General features: G+C 35.2%; 1 protein-coding gene and 1 long non-coding RNA gene across 6 annotated transcripts in view; both read right to left on the bottom strand.

The window, feature by feature from the left end:
• Positions 1-19,212, bottom strand: part of csnk1g2b (casein kinase 1, gamma 2b) — a 64,296-nt gene that overhangs the window by 43,556 nt on the left and 1,528 nt on the right. For all 5 annotated transcript variants that reach the window (XM_073909650.1, XM_073909651.1, XM_005166859.5 and 2 more), the window contains one exon: positions 12,442-13,219. In XM_073909650.1, coding sequence (XP_073765751.1) covers positions 12,442-12,660 — 219 coding nt within the window. In that variant the 5' untranslated portion in view covers positions 12,661-13,219. Of the gene's footprint in view, positions 1-12,441; positions 13,220-19,212 lie in introns of those variants that run through there.
• LOC141375620 (uncharacterized) lies at positions 794-7,197 on the bottom strand. The gene is made up of 3 exons (XR_012384256.1): positions 4,561-7,197; positions 2,266-3,336; positions 794-1,978 (listed from the first exon to the last, which is right to left on the bottom strand). It is a non-coding gene; the product is annotated as an uncharacterized lncRNA (long non-coding RNA).

Here is a 19,212-nt window from a genome sequence, read left to right as displayed (position 1 = left end):
TCCAGCTTTTGCAATTATCCAATGATCAGTAAAAATGGTGATCTATGAGCTGCATTATAGTTTATAATATCAAAGATGAAACAAGTCATGGTTGGCGAGTGGACTGATTTTAAGCAGTTAGTTATTTACTGCTCTGAAGTAACCTACAATTAGTGAGAAAATCCACATAATGACCTTCAAAAAGAATCATACATAATCTGTACCCTGGTAACAAGCCTTGCTGTTTACATGTGTTGACATTATCAAAGAACTTACCATGTGGGATAAATCTGAAATGATCTTGAACTAACTAGAGATGAGAATGAGCAAGAGACGTTTGAGAAGGTGCATTTAAAAAAATAATAAAAAAATCACTTAAATGTGCCAGCAAACTAAATGAACTAGCACACTCAGGCCCCAAGGAGAATCCGCGATGCCAATTGTTCAAGCATGTTTTGATGAGGTGTTGGAAAAGCCAGGTGGGGATCCATCATTATTGCTGACATGGACTAAAGAGGGCAGGTTGCACAGCCAGCAATTCACAGAATGAGAATGCTACAGATACATAAAAATCTAAATTAGTCTGCACTTTATTTTCTGGAATACTGCATTACCATCTTGCCTTCAATTAGAAATGCACAAAACTGCATATACTCAAAACCCCTGAGTTGCCTAAATTACAAGACTAATCTTCTACTTATTGCAATATTTATTCACTTACAAATTTGTTTACTTATTTTAATTACATTTTTATATCTATTGAATTGTATTATTTATTTATTTATTTTATTTTTAACAGTATTTTATGTTAATATTTTTTTATTTATTACATTCTTTTGTTTCATTTAATTATCTGCAAGTTTCTTTTTTTACTATTAAGTGTTAATCCTATTTTTTTGTCACTTCTGGCTCTAAAACCCCCTGCTAACATGCACTGATGACCCTCATACAGTAACAAAAAAATTTAAACACAGTTAAAGTACAATGTCTCATGTCAAATGTAAAAAATAAAACACACAAGAAAAGAGGTTCCATTCCAAACACTCAAAACTAAAGAAAATCCATGATATTTCAGCCACAAACTGCGCCTTTGGTCTGAAGCAATTACGGGCAAAAGGTGTCGAAGAGTCTGGGTAGGACAGAAACAGCTGGTCTGTGTCCCAGTCCTTCAAGCCCTTGATTTGAGCTCAGATTTCCAAGTCCCAGATGGAGGGAGAACAGCTGCAGAGGCCATACAGCAGAGCTTCATACACAGACTGGTACCACTGTCACTAGTATGAGCAGCCAGAGGGAGATGAGCAAGGATTCCAGAGCGGGCCGTCATTCACACTGCAGTCGAGGAGCATATGTGACAGGCCTAATCTACTCTGATTAAATCAATCTTCTGCTTACTGACAGGACATTACGGTCAACTCGGTGCAGATTCTTCTTGATACATCTACCATTAACATCTTATTTGATTCTTCAAAGACACACGCATGCATGAACTTGAAATTAAATGGAGTGATTATTGAACCAAAAACATTACATGTTCAGAACAAGGAACAAGCATGTTCAGAACAAGAGACAAAAAGGGGCAACAAAAATATTTTTATAGAAGTATTTGTTAATCATTTTCTACAAAATTTAAAAGAAATGTAGGGTTGGGCTATAGAAAATGCTAATTTTATTAAAAAAAATTAAGATAATCTGTGTATACCTAGATGAATTATAAGAGTTTGGAATACATGCAAATGGCAATACAATGAAATCAAACATACCATGAGCCTCAGAAAAAAACAATATGTAGCTCATGGTCATTAATATGTACGCCCTAGGCTGTTTAATTGGCCACAATGTTTCCTACTAGGATTACAAGGATCTTTTTCCTCCCTTATTTATTGTATATTAAACTTGCCATGTATGTGGGACTCATAAAAAAAATGACAGAGGCTGGCTTAATATTGTTTGACAAAAAATAAAAAAAGTAAAATAAAAAGGGCAGTAGGCTATATCACACCTGCAGATTAACAAACGCACATCAATCAAAAAAATACAGTGGTTCTCAACTCCGGTCCTCGAACTCCAGCACTTTAAGTATTTTGCCTATATCTCTAATATAACACACCTAATTCAGATGGTTGATTAGAGCTCAATGAATAAACTGATGTAAAGGGTCCCATTTGTTGAACAGGAAACCTTTACATCAGAATTATTGTTCAGGGATTTGTGCTATGCTGCAAATTGTGTGTTTACAAATGAAACTCACTAGAAATTGTGAAATAATATATCTTTATAAATAAACACGACTTAAATTGACATACTGCAGTGCACATATAGTGAGGCAAATTTAAAACATTTGATGCATGTTGCTCATGCTAGTGGCATAGACGAAATGGTTAATGTTTTAGCATGGAAATGAAATAATTACTTTAGAATATAACATCTACATTAAATTATAAGTCAATTAAAAACATTAATGTAAACTAATTATCAGTGTTGAACAGGGGGAGCCCTAGTCCATAATTTGTGAAAAAGAATGAACAAATACATGATTCTAATCTAGCATTAAAAAATATTTAAAAATCAACTGATCCAAAGATTATGCTGTGGGATATTACATCTCATTTAATGTAATACAATGTTTTTGAAAGTTAAAGGTCTGCAAATTTCAAAGATCAAAGTGCACACAAAGAGGAGTCTGGCAAAATAAAGAACTGCCTGGAACGAGTCATCTGTAATTCCAGTCTTGTTTCCTGCGCAAACCAATGTAGGTTTGTAAATATTTGCATAATGTAAACCTATGGTCTTAAATACACACAGATGAGTTGGACACTGCAGACAAACACAAATAGATTATGCGTTTGTAAGTACGTTAAAAAAACAACAATGTATATACAATTTTTTTTGTTTTATATAGATATGTACTTATGTCATACAATAAGGCTGGCTTTATTTTCATCCATTCAAACATTTACAAGTAGGGTGTATATCAGGAATGGTTGGTGGGGTTCATTGTGTGTGTGTGCACGAGTGTTAAATAGTTCTGTCAGCTGGTTCTTTTTTAATCAGGAACCAGATTTCAGTTTTTAAAACTTTTTATGTCTGTAGAAAACAATAAAAACAAACAAATAAAACAAAATGCTTGTTTAGTTGTCTATCCTTGTGTAGTTTGTCTAGATCAGGCAGTGCAAATCTTTAAGTTTTAAGTTTTAAAAAATCAGATCATTGAATTAGCAATCATCTTAGTATCTTCACAAATATATGGCATGACATAAATGTAAAGGGGGGTGGTGTGTAAATAAACAATAATAGATTGAGATTAGTTTTTGGCATCTTCAGTATTATGTCATATTAATTTTGCGCCATGAATTTGAACTTAAAGGGCCATGAAACCCCCTCGTTTCAGCAGGGTGTTTTCACACCTCTACTTTGGAAAAAAGTCAGAAAAGTGGGCGTGTCCAGCTTTGTTTAGGGGGGAGTGTCAGAGGAAGAAAAGAGGCTTGGTGTGGGAGTGTCTATTTGGGCGAGCTGAATTTCAGAGTCAAAACACACATCCACAGCGGACAGTGACTGTGTTTACATGGACATCTGTAGTCGAATTATTTGCCAAATTATTAAATGGTGGACTTTAACTGCAGTTTGGCTCTTTTATTCAGGGAATTCATTCATGTCCCTCGCGACAAACGAGATATTTGATTCGAGGAACTGCTCTAAGCGTGTATTTTCATGCAATGTTTGATACCGCACGGCGAATGAGAGAAAAAAAACTCAGCATTTCCCGGAAACTTAGATGCACTCGGCAGGTAGCGTCAGAAAGCCGCGTGTGTTATTCCGGTCACAAAATCCAACACAAGGTTATAGTTTGGTTGTAGTGCTAACTTGTTTACACTCGGTGCAATAGTTTTTTCGATACGAATAAAATATGAACTGAAACAAAGAGCACTGGTCGCTCACTTACCAAATCTGTAAAGACAGGACAATCCACAGCAACTAGAGCTGCGTCTTTATTAAGAGGAGACTACAAGCGAATCCGGATCTCAGCGTTTGCAGATGAGAACAGCTCTCAGGTAAACAATAATCCTCCTTAGACACGTAAGTTATTGTTGTCGAGCGTCGCGTACACTGTTAATCCACAAGTGACGCCAGCTGCGCTCTCACAGACAGAAAATAAAAACAAAACTTAACGGCAGCAAACTATAAAAGCAACACTTCACGCTTGTTTTGCCAACACAACGTGGCGTCTCTGTCGTCTAAACAGTGACAGTAATGAATATTAATGAAGTTGCACAATAGAGAGCGCTGATTGGTTTGAACCAAGCCTTACTCATGCATTAATGCAACACACTGTAAGACGTAATAAGACACACTCTGGCATAGACACCCAGTCTGCACGCTGGAATACAACACTATTATGTCATGGCCGTGACGCAACTTCAAAAATTCGTTTCAAACCGGAAGTACGAATTTGCTTGAAATAACGCAAAAACAACCAATTTACAATTTTAAGTGAAATATATTTGTCCTAATGGTGTTTTTAGCAGTGTGGGACACATATACGACTGTCAACAGCTCAAAAAATGTGTTTTGGTGTTTCGTGACCCTTTAAGCAAAAATCTATTTATTCACACTGTAAAATAACTGTTTAAATAACCCTTAAAATAACTAAATTAACCCTTGAGGGATGAAAATATCCTTCAGCTGTGAGTTTCACTTTTTCTTAGCACCCCGGCTACTGTCAATCATGAGAGGGAAGCCAGCAATCCCAGCAAAAAAGATCCAGTGCTTCATTATTAAGCAAGTGCTAATGGACATCATGACAAAACCGATGTTCTTGCCTAGAGATTGTGCCAGTTTATCAGTTTTCCCTGCTAAAATGCTAACCGTTTCACACATTTCCTAGTCTTGAATGATAAAAGGACTAACCAGAAATGAGATTAGGAAATAAATATGGGTGGGGCTTAAGACTCCAGTTGCAAAAAAGAAATCAACCAACCATCACAAATATCCATGGACACATGTAGCCAGAGCTCTTGTATTACAACAAGGTAGCTGTTTGGAAGCTGTCATACATGTATTACACAACTGGAATCCCCAGCACAAATGTGTGCGAGGAAGAGAGAGAGAAAGAGAGAAACTACGTAGTGTTTCCACTCCTCTGTTCTGTTCTGGGTCCCTGGTGAGCCTCTCAGTGTGGACTGACTGGAGCACTGTGTCGACAAGAACCAGGGAACAAAGAGAACCTTTCATCAGCTTTATTCTCTCTCTAACTACTGTTGTTTCTCCAACTCTCCTCCTCTCTTTTTTCCCCTTCTCTTACTCTTGCTGTTCTAGTGATTTCGTCAGAGGGCAAAGCCTGACTGTGACTCTTTTCTTTCTTGTAGGCTAGAAAACTGCGATAGAGGAGTTCACCTTTGCCCCAGGTGCAGCTGCCACAGGGGAAAAACTGTAGTGCAAACTGTACTCAAGAAACTTTTTAACACTGATTATTTGGCAACACATGGTGAATGTTGAGTAAATAAAAAATACTGACACTAGAGTGGGTAAGTGGGGCTCTTATTGTTATAAATGTACAAGACTAAAAACGTAGTTCAAGCAAATCTTCAATTAGCAGCAGCAAATGTCAACAGTTAAGGCAGTTAATTTTCAACTTGCATCAAATGCCTGCCATGATGATCAAACAACTAGAATGTTTAACTGATGGTACTGACTTGTGGTAAACTTATTAAACCAGCAGAAGGCAGCTGGTGAGAACTGTGGGTGTGTTGAGGTTTCAGCAATCTGTGAAAAACAGACATGCAACATAAAAACTTTCTGCCTGTTTAGACTTCTACACTGAAATTATTTTATTAAAGGGGTGGTCCACTATGATATCATATTTTAAACTTTAATTGATGTGTAATGTAGCTGTTTGAACATAAATAACATCTCTAAATGTAATATGCTCAAAGTTCAATGCAAAGGGAGACGTTGGCTTTTACAGAGTAAGCTTAGCAAAGCCTACAGCGAATGAAATTTGGGGACTACAAAAAAATACATCCGGGTTAATGAGATCATAAACCCTGCAGGTTACGCACATACACCATGCTCAGTGAAGGGGCATGGCCAAAGGCACTTTAATGTTATAGTGAAGAAAGCTTAAAGGCCGTCCAAACACTGCTATTTCCACAGAGCTTGTTCTGTGCTTGTTCTGCAGCTTTCTGTGCATTCTATATCTCAAATATTGAACTCACAAAAGATATATGAACATTTCGTATTACATAAGTATGCTTATAACCTGTATATATATATGAAAAACACTTGTCAGGTTTTATTTTAGAGAGCAGGCATGAGGTTCAGCTGTGTCCTTTTCATTTTCTGTCTGTTTCAGGCTCAATCTGCTAACAGTTACACTGACTGACAGTATTTACATAACCGCCATGACACTTCCTGGTGATGTGGAGTCTATCAGCAAAGCTCATTATGTTAGCTGACCAATCATAGCCCCTTGACGGTGGGCTTTTGGAGAAACCAGGAAATATGATAATCGTTTTTATGTTAGACAAAGTAGCTGTATATAAAGTAAGATATATTAAAAATACTGTGCTTTTTTTGTGAAGCATTCATTCATTGCTTTGCCCCCCATAAACACAACAAAGCCCTAACAATACACCCTGAACCATCCCTTTAAGATTTTTTATAACATGGAGAAAAGACTTTTATTAAGCAAACATGCATTAACTTTATCAAAAGTAACACACTCTTACTTTAATAACTAAATATTTGACATGAACTTTCTATTTAGTCACTTACCTTTGTGAATATAACTGTTCTCAACACTATAAAAAATGTTTCTTCATAATACATTCTTAGTAAATTAAACATGCTAAAATATAACAATTTTTTAAAACTGTAAGGGCTGGGCGATTCCTCGAAAAATAAGCGAAATTAACATTCTGAAGCTAAAATTGTTTAAAATTTTCCAGATTGATTTTTTCAATTACTTTCTCTACCACATTTGGAGTCACATGACCCGGCTCTGTAAAGCCTGATTTATACTTCTACAGTGAATGCATGGGTATGGTCCGGTGCAGCCTTCAAAGGGTCACATACCAGTGCACCTCTCGAAAATAAATTTAACTACATGTAGCACATTTGCATTACATTGACGATGATTTGAACCTGCCTCAGAGATGCCTTGAGATGGCATATTTTTTATTACAATAAAATTAATATTTACATTAAAATATTTGCTTACAGAAGATGCAAGAATTGCACTGTTTAAAATATTATATACAGGATATACTATAATGGTTTTATTTAGAAGAGATACCGCTTATTTTATTATTTTACTTTTGAAAACATTTTTTAAAAAAAAGAAATTTTCCAAAAGTGCAAGTTATTTGTTTATAAGAAAAAAAAGTGACTGTTGGTTTTGGGCAATGTGTGTTTTAATTTCAGTTGTTCAACGTTGATGTTCAATGGGTAGTAGATAGTGTGTTAAAGTTATTTTAAAATCAAGTAATGCACCGTTCATTCAGAAATCTCCCTTCATTCAGAAGCATATTCACTGTACAAAACCTGTCAGTAATCGATGGGGCCAAAATAAGCAAATAACATAATTATTCATTAATCTTAATAATAAATTGTTCAATTAATTGATATTTTGATTTTAGGTAATATTTTAATATTTATTTAAAAATATATTTTAAATAATATTTCACATTTACTAGTCTGCATAAGATACTACTTTCAGAACCTGAAAGGCAAGGCGTTAGTAGGTAATATTGAGCTAATATCTAAAGGTTAATACTTAGCTTCCTATTAGCTATACTCCCCAACCCTTTTCAAGTTATGTTATAGCTAAAAAACAAACAGAAAATTGACAGAAATGCAGCGTCATCGGGTGAATCGTTCCACTAAATTATTTTATCCTTAAAATGACAGTGCTTGACTTCACATTGAGCAGTTAAAAAGCACTCTGATAGGCAACAATGCAAAGATAATGAAGCCCTATGACGTTACTAATGCAAAGATAATCATATCCTTCACTGGAGGATCCGGAGAGGAGGGCGACTAAGTGTGCAAACGCCATCTATGACAATCCCTTTTCTCATGGTGCAAAGTTACTCGACGGTCATTTCCCAGCAAACAGGACCTCCCATTAACAGCTTAAAATGATCCCTATAAAACTCCCATCAAATAATAAAGCACAACATTGACTTTAAATAGCACTGGACTTTGAGCTTCTGTTTGGGTGTAGCACAAACTGGAGTTTCAAATATCTTTTGTGCAGTATATGAAATCAAGCACAGCTCCACGAACAAAACTATTTGAAGAAATCCAGTTTGCCATGACAGTCCCTGGGGTGGCAAAATCTCTTCACACATCTGAGAGAAGCGTCCCAGGATGAAAATGGATTTTGGACGCCGATTTCCTCAAAGGCCCTTGTCATGTTTACTCATGTTTTCGAGGCCAAACTGAGCCCACAGAGAGTGTGAAGAGTTACGTCATAATGATCACTCATTGCAAGGTCAGCCAATAGATTCCTGCAAGGTATGGATAAACAATTTGCTTGCAACTCATTTGCATGTATCATAGTGGCCCAAAAAAGCCTAAACGTACTTCAGGTTATCTAACATTTCACTCTGCATAGAGAAAAGGCTTTTAACCTTACGCTGACAGTCAGCCAAAGGTAGCAAAACGTAAAAAAATATAATTGGTTTCTTGCAAATGAAAACTCCATAATGCCAGCCATCAATAAACGTCTTATTTGCTCATTAAGAGGAAATAAAAATTGAGTAAATGTCAACAAACAGTCATGATTTATTGCACTTTCTGAATGTTAAACAGGGTGCGTGCGTCTGTGCGCTTTTCTCATTAGATATTATCCAAATATGTTTCTGAAGTTATAATAGCTATGTTAAAAGTAACTTGTAAAGATATATGAGGACTGATCATCTGAGCGATGTGATTTGGAAAGGAGACGATGTTAAAGGGATAGTCTGCACAAAAACTGAAATTTGCAGTACATTTTCTAACCCCTCAGTCCTTTAAATTCTGCATACCTGGTACTGAGTCCGTGACCTCATTTACTTCCGCATTCTTTAAAATTTAAAGCTCCCAACTGGCCCAATGCTGCCATTACTATGCCTTGATTATGATCGAGACATTGTTCTTTTTACATAGGACCACCTAAATTAATTACAGCAACCTAGACCCGTCTGATTCAGGCTCAATCTGCTAACAGTTACACTGACTGACAGTATTTACATAACCGCCATGACACTTCCTGTTGATGTGGAGTCCGTGACTGGGTCTGTGACATCATTTACTTCTGCATTCTTTACAATTTAAAGCTCCATACTGGACCAATACTGCCATAAGTGGTTCCATTTTCTCATCAGTTATAGAATAACTTTTGCACAGGATTATGATCAAGACATTTTTCTTTTTTCAGAGGACCATCAAAATCAATTTAATTAAATTTGAGTTTACAAAAAAAGCGCCTCATTTTTTGGGGGGATTTATTGTAACACAGACAACATGTACAATTATTTTAATAATTTTCAACAGTGTTTTATGAAAATCAAAAGTGTTTTCTTTAAAAATGATACCAAAATTTTGCATTTACACCTCTGCATATGGATTTGGGAAGCTTTTCAGAAATATTAAGATGGTGTGCCTTCGATACTGATTTCATCCCTAACCAAATAGATGAGGAATTTCCAACTACTACACTTTTTTGACAAGGGTATCCAAACTTTTGAATTTTTTAAAGCAAAAATATGGGTTAAGTCAAAGTGACTTTTATAGATACCTTCAAGTAAACATTATATTAATGGTAAAATTAAACCAGAAATATTTAAAGTTGCAGCGACAGGAATACTAAATGTGTTTTTATCAGTGGGCAAGGCCCAACCAATCATGTAAAAAGATCATTTCAAAATGATATAAGGGATTTTGCAAATCTGTACCAGACAATACACTATATGTTAAAGATAAATGGAAGGAAATCTGAAAATTTCAGATGAGGATTTGGGAAATATTTGTAAAACTCAAAGGAAGTGTACCAGCTCAGGCATGTGGAGAGAATTCTGTTGGAAGAATGTTCTAAGGTTTTTTATCACACCGTCACCGAAAATACATAGAGAAAAAGAGTTCTGGCTGCGGTAGAATGTGTGGGGGAAAACTATTCACTATCATGTTTTTTGGGATTGTCAGAAATTAACCCCATACTGGAAAGAGATTAAAATACATTTAGATGCCATTTTTGAAGCAAAGATTGCCTTCACTTGTGAATCTTTATATTTAGGTAATATAAATTTAGATGGATGGATTAATAAAGAAAAGAAACTGTTATTCTTTTGGCAGCTAGTAAAAAAGTAATAAAAAAAAAGGTTAGAGTCACTTACATTTAAAGAATGGATTGATACAGTTTACACAATATACGTCATGGATCTTTTTCATTAAGAACACATGGACCTATAAATTGCCTGAGAGTGAATAAATTAAAGCGGTAGTTAACCCAAAACTGAAATTTCTGTCATCATTTACTCGCCCTTCACTTGTTCCAAACCTATTTGTCTGTCTTTCATCTGTTCACACAAAAGAAGATATTTTGATGAAAAATCCCATTGGCAGTATTTGTTTTTCCTACTATTCAAGTCATCGGTTACAGTTTTTTCAACTCTCTTCAAAATAGGTTCTTCAGTGTTCAGCAAAATAAAAAAAATTAAAACCACTTGAGGGTGAGAACATACCACAGCTACATTTTTGTGTGAACTATCCCTTTAACTGCTAATGAGGTATGAGGGTTAATTGTCATCCCATCCCATACAAAATCGCCACATTTAAGATCTAATCTTAATTTTTTTTAAATCAGCCATCTTCACTGCCTGGCTGAGATATGATATAAAGTGGGCATCAGATCAAACAAGAAGCACTGTGTTCAATTATATTTTTCTGTGCCATGTCTTTAAAATATGGAATGAAATTGTACCCCAGTATTTTCAATGGAATTCCTGCGCTAGCTTGCTGCTAATGACGGGGCCTGGTTTAAACAGCCTTTCGTCTCTTTTTACGCTTTAACAACAAAATGGATGCTTAAGTCTATTTAACTGATTATATTTTAATTACATTACATATAATACTATTAGGGTTGTAACAATATACCGGTATGACGGTTTACCACGATTTGAACGTGCACGATTATCATACCATGAACAATTGCATATCAACGGTTTTAACCCTTAAAGACCGAGACAGCCGCCCGCGGCTAAAAATAAGTATTGCTCTTAAATGTTTAATAACTTTTGATCCGCTGATCCGATTCATACAATTCAAAGATTGGCATAAAGAAGAGAATCTCAGCTTTCCAGTGATGTATCACATAACATTCGGCTCCGGAATCAGTGCGGTTACGTCATCAACATTTGACAATGCTGATTTGACAAAGAAACGCTCGTCACTGTGTCTCCGGACAAATCAGACATGATACATTGATGCATTGTCCCTCCTCCATGCCCAGATTGGTTCAAACTCGCTATATCACAACCAATAAGCCTAGGTTTCGCTTTTGTTTGTGGACCAAGCTTTTTGAACAACACGGAATGAGAGAAAGGCATACATTTATGCGCGGCTAAATAAAACGCAAAAAAAAAAAAGTTTTGCATGAAATAATTCTCATACTAAGTACTTTTGCATGCACAGCAGCACAGAAACATGACAAAACAGTGACACAGCAAAGACGAACTGCTGCTCTTGCTGTTTTCAAAAGACGCAAATGAAGATGCAGCTGTTTGTCTGCATTGCATACAACCACATCCAAATCCATGCTGGCACATAGAACCTAAGGATGTTCCATATTGAATCTAGTTTCGTTATGTAACTATTTATAGTATAGTAAATATTTATATCTATTTTTTACTGAGGATTTGCACCATGTTTATTTGGACTTTATTTGGACTTTGACACATTATTTATTATTTTCTTATTTTTATTTGTTCATTGTAAGTGGTGTTGTTTATAGTAACTAAAAATATATTATTTGGAAAAAGTCAAATTTGCTTCACTGTTCTATTATTTTGTAACATTTGTAACATACCGTATACCGCGAAACCGTCAAACCGTGGTATTGTTTTAGACGATTATCATACCGTGAAAAATTCATACCGTTACAACCCTAAATACTATGTTGTAAAAGGAACCTTATGAAATTAAAAATAGCCACATTAAGCTTTCACCGAATGTTCATCAGTAGGTGAAAACACTAGCTGTGCATATAGCCCATTGTTATTTTGGTGAGAACCATTTAATCGATGGCATACCCAATGAAATAACTTGTGGCATGAACAGTATATTTTAATATCTAAAGGTAAAACTACAGCAAATAAAGTCTAGCTTAATATTTAAATTATCATAATTTAAAAGAAGCAATTTTAAGATGAACGTTGTCCAAAACAAAAGATATTCCCAAAAACACATTTTCAGTTTTCTACTTACCAGTTTGATGGCCACATATTCATTTGTATAAAGGTTTTTTCCCAGCCGCAGTTCACCGAAGTTTCCACAGCCGATTTTCTTCCCAACCCTGAAGTTGGGGCCGACCATGAGGACCCCAGAGTTCCCTGTTCCCCGGCCCCCAGTCCTACTACCGGTTGGTTTCGACATTTTTTTTACTTCCTCTGTCTCTCCCTTCCCACCTCGCTTCTCAAAATCCATAAGCTTGTGATACCCTGGCCTCTCCACGGTTACTCCCCTGCCATGCAAAACAGAGAAGTTTCAAAACAACCCCAAGGGAATGTGTGGGGACGATAGCCAGAAGACAACAGGTGAAGAGATTTCAAAGTATCTATATAACGGTGATTTCTGCGGAGCAGGAAGCGATGTCTTCTGCAGATGCGGTGGGTATCACCGAAAGTGTCGACCCTGCATTAATCCTTGGGTGGATGGGAATCCTTTACTGTACAGTAGTCCTCAGAGTAGCATGTCATTGCCTGAAGCAGGCAGGTGATGCTAGCATACGCACACATACAGACGCACACGCACGCGCACACACATCCACCCACACAGACTCCTCAACACTGACATACACAATTCCTGCTAGTGGAACCCAACAAGTGAACGTCCCCTTGTGCTCCTCATGGTTTCCTTGAAGTCAGTCCTGGGTAATACGGTGAACATTCTTCATTATCTAACACTGCTGTGTGCAGACGTGGACAGAACCAGCAGCTTGAGCAGGTTCCAGATCCAGAAGTATAGCCTGACGTCCTCTCGTTCCCTGAAAGACAAAAGCAGAATACTGATCAATATTAATTAATCAAACGTACATTTAGATCTACCAGTCAACGCTAAGAATTTTTTCTACTGGCCCCACTGGTTCAGATTTTTACTTGTCCAGCCAAAATTAGTTTAAAAAAAAAAAAAAAAAAAAAAGGTCAAAAAGCCAAACATAATGGTGTACATACACTTTTTATTCAGCATAACTTTGCTTAAAAACAACTGACGATTTAAAAAATTACAATTGTGATGTAAATAAATTTGTAAAAAATCAATCTATTGAATCAATAAATTTATAAAAAATTATTAATTTGGCTAGAATTATGCATTATAGGATTTAATTATAGAGAGAGATAGACTGTTGTCAAATCATGAAGCAGATTGCAATGCTGGTCTTTCTTTCACGGGTTCAGTGCAGAAATGAACAAAACAATAGGCCTAATACAAACAATTATAAGTCTATTTTTATAACAAATAAACAGCACTCTGTAATATTTCAGCATGCTTTCACTTTTGTATTTGACATGAAACACACATTTATGAATAGGAATGACATCCCGCTCTACTCATAATTCTTTCTTCATATAGCCATATATATGGCTATTACATAACCATAATTCAATGTGATATAGCCTGGTTCGTTAGTTTGTTTTACTTCCTCACTACAATCGATTCGCTACAAAATTTGTTTCAAATCGAGCCGAGACCACCTCATTCAGGCGATTTTGGAAAGATTGATTTGGTGCGGATCTAAACGCGATTGCAGGATTCACATATCCCAAACGAATCACAATAACTGGGCAAACGAGACAGGTTCTAATACAAATGTCAAGGTGTGAAAGCACCCTAAGACTGCAGTGTTTCCTCTAGTTTATTTTCCAGCTGTGGCGGCAGGCCTTTTACACAGATCTACCAACTACCTATGGTGTTATTTCAATGACAAACATCGTGAGCACAGTATTACAAATCGAGATTACAATCATGTCATACGAGCATGCGAATCTCTTTGCTTGCATGCAGATTTCCTCTGTTCTTTGCTCTAAAATATATATATATATGCTGCTGAAGCGCAATTTGATGCGTTTATGTCACAAGTATGTCTCCAACATTTATTAGATTTGCTAGGAATATGTAAGAATGTCTCCAATAGACCTACAGAGTAACATTAATGCGTCCTGAAGTAAAGTAAAACGGCTATAAATTCCAGCAAGATAAACTCATTGTATGCAGAACCATAGACTTTTATCTATAAATGAAGTACAATTATGGAAACTGTGTTCATCATAACTGAAAGCAGCATCGTGTTTGCTAGCCTCACACATCATGCCCCTGTCAGTCAGTCAGTCTGTCATGTCACATTAAAGGTTTTACAAAAATTATGCACAGCACTACTACATTACAGAATGATTGCAGAAAAGTTTGCGCTGTTATAATTAATTTATCTTAATACGTTTTAGTGCAATTATAACCCGCTATTTAAAAAAAAACAGCAATGACTGAATATTTTGAATGAGAAGATGTAATGAATTTTGGTGTGGCGCCCCGCTATGGAAGAATGAATGTAGCGAAAACCATGGACTGTATTTGCACGCAATCGACCCTTCATTAAGCCACACCCTTAAACCGCCACCCACCAATCGTGGCTTAGCAATCGTAGCTATGCGCATGAAAGCTTGACAGGCACAGCAACAGTAACTAAGGAGGGCGGGGCGTAGGGAGGGGGCAATTGACAAACGGTCTTAGCCCAATTAACCTTTTGTGACAAGGCAGTACTGGCCCGTTAAGTCCAGTAACAATCCTGCCCAAACATCTCGCATACTGACCGTTTTATTTAAATATACATTTATTAAAAATGTTTTCATTTTTGTTTAAAAAAAAAAAAACTATTTAGAATTAAACTTTAAAAAAATAAAATAAAATAAAAATCACAAGAAAATTTTTCATTTTTAAAGCAATTTTTAAAGCAATTCAATTCAGCTTTATTTGTATAGCGCTTTTACAATGTAGATTGTGTCAAAACTATTTTGTTGTAAATAACAAAATCATATGAAAAAAATAAAAACTATAACATTTTGCATAAAAGCAGGCAGCAGATTATGACAATCAGAGAATTATATGATACTCAAAAACAGAAATTAATTCTGAATAATAAACCTGTGACTATATAATCTCAAAGATTGATAAATTAATTAAATTAGTCAAAAGTAAATTAAACAACACACAACTAAACAAACCTCTACACAATCTGTCAGTTTAATATGATATGTATCCTCAGTTTAATTACTAACTTTTCCATGCATTATTATTAAACTGAGCCATACATTTCAAATAGATAAAGCACGCTGCATAATGATGAACAGAGGCATGATGAGATCATTTTAAAGCACAAACATCAATCCTGGTTGTTGATGTTCATGGCATCCATTTTCATATAACCTCAAGGTCCAATAAACCTAATCAATAATAGCAAAAGACAAAGTATTGCATACAAGCCAATGCCGTGAAGGGAATCACAAGCTGAGGAGACACAAATGGATGCTACTTCAAACAAACAAACAAAAAACACCCCATCACAGTTTTGGCAATAAGAGTTTAAGACATTATCCCAACAGATTTAGCTGGTCTGCCTCCAAGTGATGAGACTTTTTTCAGAGTGTGAAGAACAGAACGGTTGAGAATTACAAGCCTAACAGAGCCCGTATCAGATTCCAATTCCAACAGGAACTTTGACGACACCTGTGTGTTTGATAATGGAGAGGGGAAGCGATGTAGAAGGTCAGGGATCTCTGTTATACACCCCCCCCTTTCATATCCAGGGTCAGCACTACTGTTAATGTAAATGGAAAGAGTTGGTGCAAGAACTATTGGAAAGACGGCTGCGCTTTCCTTCAGAAAATGCACTTAAAACGATCAATGGCGGCCTGACTGGCTGTAAAAGGACACCAGACAAGAACTGATGAGAAATAGACAATCAGCTCACAGAAGAACAAAAAAAAAATCTTCATGTAAAGGGTGGGAGGTTGAATTTACTATTTAATTTCAACATCCAAGGCGGTGTTTGTTCAGCAAGTGACGAATGAATCAGAAATTCAGTGAATTCGATTATTAATGCACAGCTCATTTTTCTAAATGGAGAAAATTATAATATTTTAGCCAGAGCAAAAAAGAATTATGTCATGTCAGTCAGAATAATAAATGCATCAGCAATCCCGTCAGCTTAGCTTCTGTATCAGTTACAGAGGTGTTGGCCATTCCTTTAGGAAAGAGACTGAATTTCCATACATCAATTCATAATATGAAATCAATCACAGGATGCATTGGATCTTAATTGCAAGCTGTAGAAGCTGCACAAAGGTGAATAATAAGCAGAGGGTTATATAATCCATTGAACAAGCAGGGAATTAAGGCCTCACTAAACTTCAACTGTGAACAAAAACTCAACCAATGAAGAGCTTCTTAATACAGAGCTCATACAAAAACATATCACTAGTGTCAGAAGCTTTCTTTATCTCTGTTCTTATCACTTTTTTCTACCACTTTAAATTATATATGTTTGTTTTGTAAAAATGCACTGCACATATTTACAGAGTAATCTAAACTCCACTTTCAGCAGTGTGGCCAGCATTGGGATGTTCGCTAAGGCCTCTTACACACTAAGCGCTAAATCTTAATTGATTTTAAAACCATGGAAGAACACAGCTTAGCTGTAACATTATAATCTTCCACATGATCAAACATGACATTATAAGATAAACAAATACCAAACATGACTGACACTCAGTAGGCCCTGTTGTATTGCAGTTTTTGCATGACAATACAAACATGTTTGATATTTATAATTTAGGATTGAGGTGGCTCGATAGGGAGCAGTAAAATAGCTGTAAATGACACCATGCAATTAAAAAATTATTTGGACAAAAAGTTAGGCAAATGATAGTATAAACTTTTTTTGTTTTAATAACTGCTGAAGCTTTTATCATGATGAAATATGCTATTATCACAATATTAACATAAGCTGCAAAAAAGTGTTACTTTAATAGGAATAATCACAATAATAATCACTAATAATAAGGTACACAAAAAATATAATTTTTGCAAAAATGTCGCAAAATATATATATATGTTAAATTTGAACCAATTAAGTTTAGTCATGTTCAACTTTATTGGTTAGTTTAAATTCAGCTCAGATAAATTGATCACCACTTAACTTGAAAAATATATTAAATCCAAGAAATTATCTTTGAACAATTTTCAGTGATATGTGGCCACACATGTAAACAAAGTAAACTGGAAAAGGAACTTTAAAATATGGTCTTATCATAATGGGTTGTCAATACATTAAATGCATTAACAGTGAGATATAGCTACATTTTCACAGAAGTTATGTTAATGTTGGTTCAACTTTATTAGTTGTTTCCTCAATTGAATGAAACAGTTACAACTTTTGATTCAAATTAGCTTTTTAAAACATTAGCTAAGAAATGTATATCACCTAAGATTAATAAACACACATTTTCATTGTCAGTTTAGTTTAATTTACTAATGTTCACAAATGGAGCCTTTTGTAAACTGTTAAACAATATCAATCAAATACTTCAATCAATATCTTGGGCATGTCCTCCAGATTAACATGAAAATGTATTTTTTAACCACTAAAATACAGCAATCTGAATGTTTTAAAAGTCATTTCAAAAGTTGAAATAAAAAATGATCATTTACAGCATTTTGAAGTGACCACAAAACCAATATCATGCATGTTCATTTTTACAATATGTTGTTTTATTAAGTATATGTATTAGGGTTGCACAATACATTATTGCAGCATCGATATCGCAATATGATCATTCGCAATAGCCACATCCCAAGTATACACAATACTGAGTCTGGATTATAATTTATCATTTTGCAAGTGTTTTTTGAGGCCTGTGACTGTGTGTGGATTAGAAAAGCATTTAGGTATATATTATTGTAGCGTTTGTAACTTTGACAAACAAATAACAATAAATTTTATTCAATAGTTTATACGTCGAAGACTATTAGTATTATTTTACATTTGATAATTTAATCACTGTATTTCTGTCTGAATACAGTTCGACTCCTCATAAAACAATAAAATGCTGTTTATTTAACCTGGATACTTATCTTTATTTAAATGTATCTATGTTTGTATATTATTTATTTACTCCCCTACAGAATCATCCCAATCAATCTAAAATTATAAACGTGTTCCAAATAGTTATTCAACTTATCTAGTGAAATTGTATTCATATTCCAAAATACAAATTACAGAATCAATAAATATCGCAATATTAGATTTTTCCAATGTCGTGCACCCCTAAACTGCATTCAGTTAGATATAGGATACTAGGGCTGTGCGATTATTCAAAATCGAATCGCAATTTGAAATGTGCCATATGAAATGTGTGTACTATTTAACGTCCCCCGCCCAGAGCAAATGTGTGTGTGACAGTCTTACTAGAGAATTGAGTGAGCACACTTTCGTTCTGCCCAATCTAAAATTGCGCAACTGAACTACGCCCACAATAAAAAAAGAAAACAAACTTTAAAAGATAATATCAAATAAAAACATAATTTACAATATGGGAATATTTTGGTATCAAAGTCAGACACCGAACAAAAACAGGCAAACTTTAAGAGGTGAAGCTTAAATTAAAATCAGCATGAAGCTTGAAATAAATCGTAAATCCAATCGCAATCTCTGTCAAAAATATAAATAACTAAATAAATCACAATTAGATATTTTCCCCAAATCGCACAGCCCTACAAGATACTTCATACAAGACACACGATTTTGTACATAATGCGCGTCAGGTTTGAAATCTGTCTGTTGGTCACAACCACACCTTATCAAAAATGCTTATTACTAGCTCATACAAGAGCGAATTGCAAAAGTCATGCCACAAGGAAACACTCAGATAGTGATCAGATGTAATTACAAGATATGTAGAACTAGAAGTACTAATTATGAGCCAT

The sequence above is a fragment of the Danio rerio genome, chromosome 8 (assembly GCF_049306965.1).
Source record: "Danio rerio strain Tuebingen ecotype United States chromosome 8, GRCz12tu, whole genome shotgun sequence".
Classification (NCBI taxonomy): Eukaryota; Metazoa; Chordata; class Actinopteri; order Cypriniformes; family Danionidae; genus Danio; species Danio rerio.
Note: the sequence above shows the minus strand (reverse complement) of the source record. Positions and strands in the feature narration are given on the sequence as shown.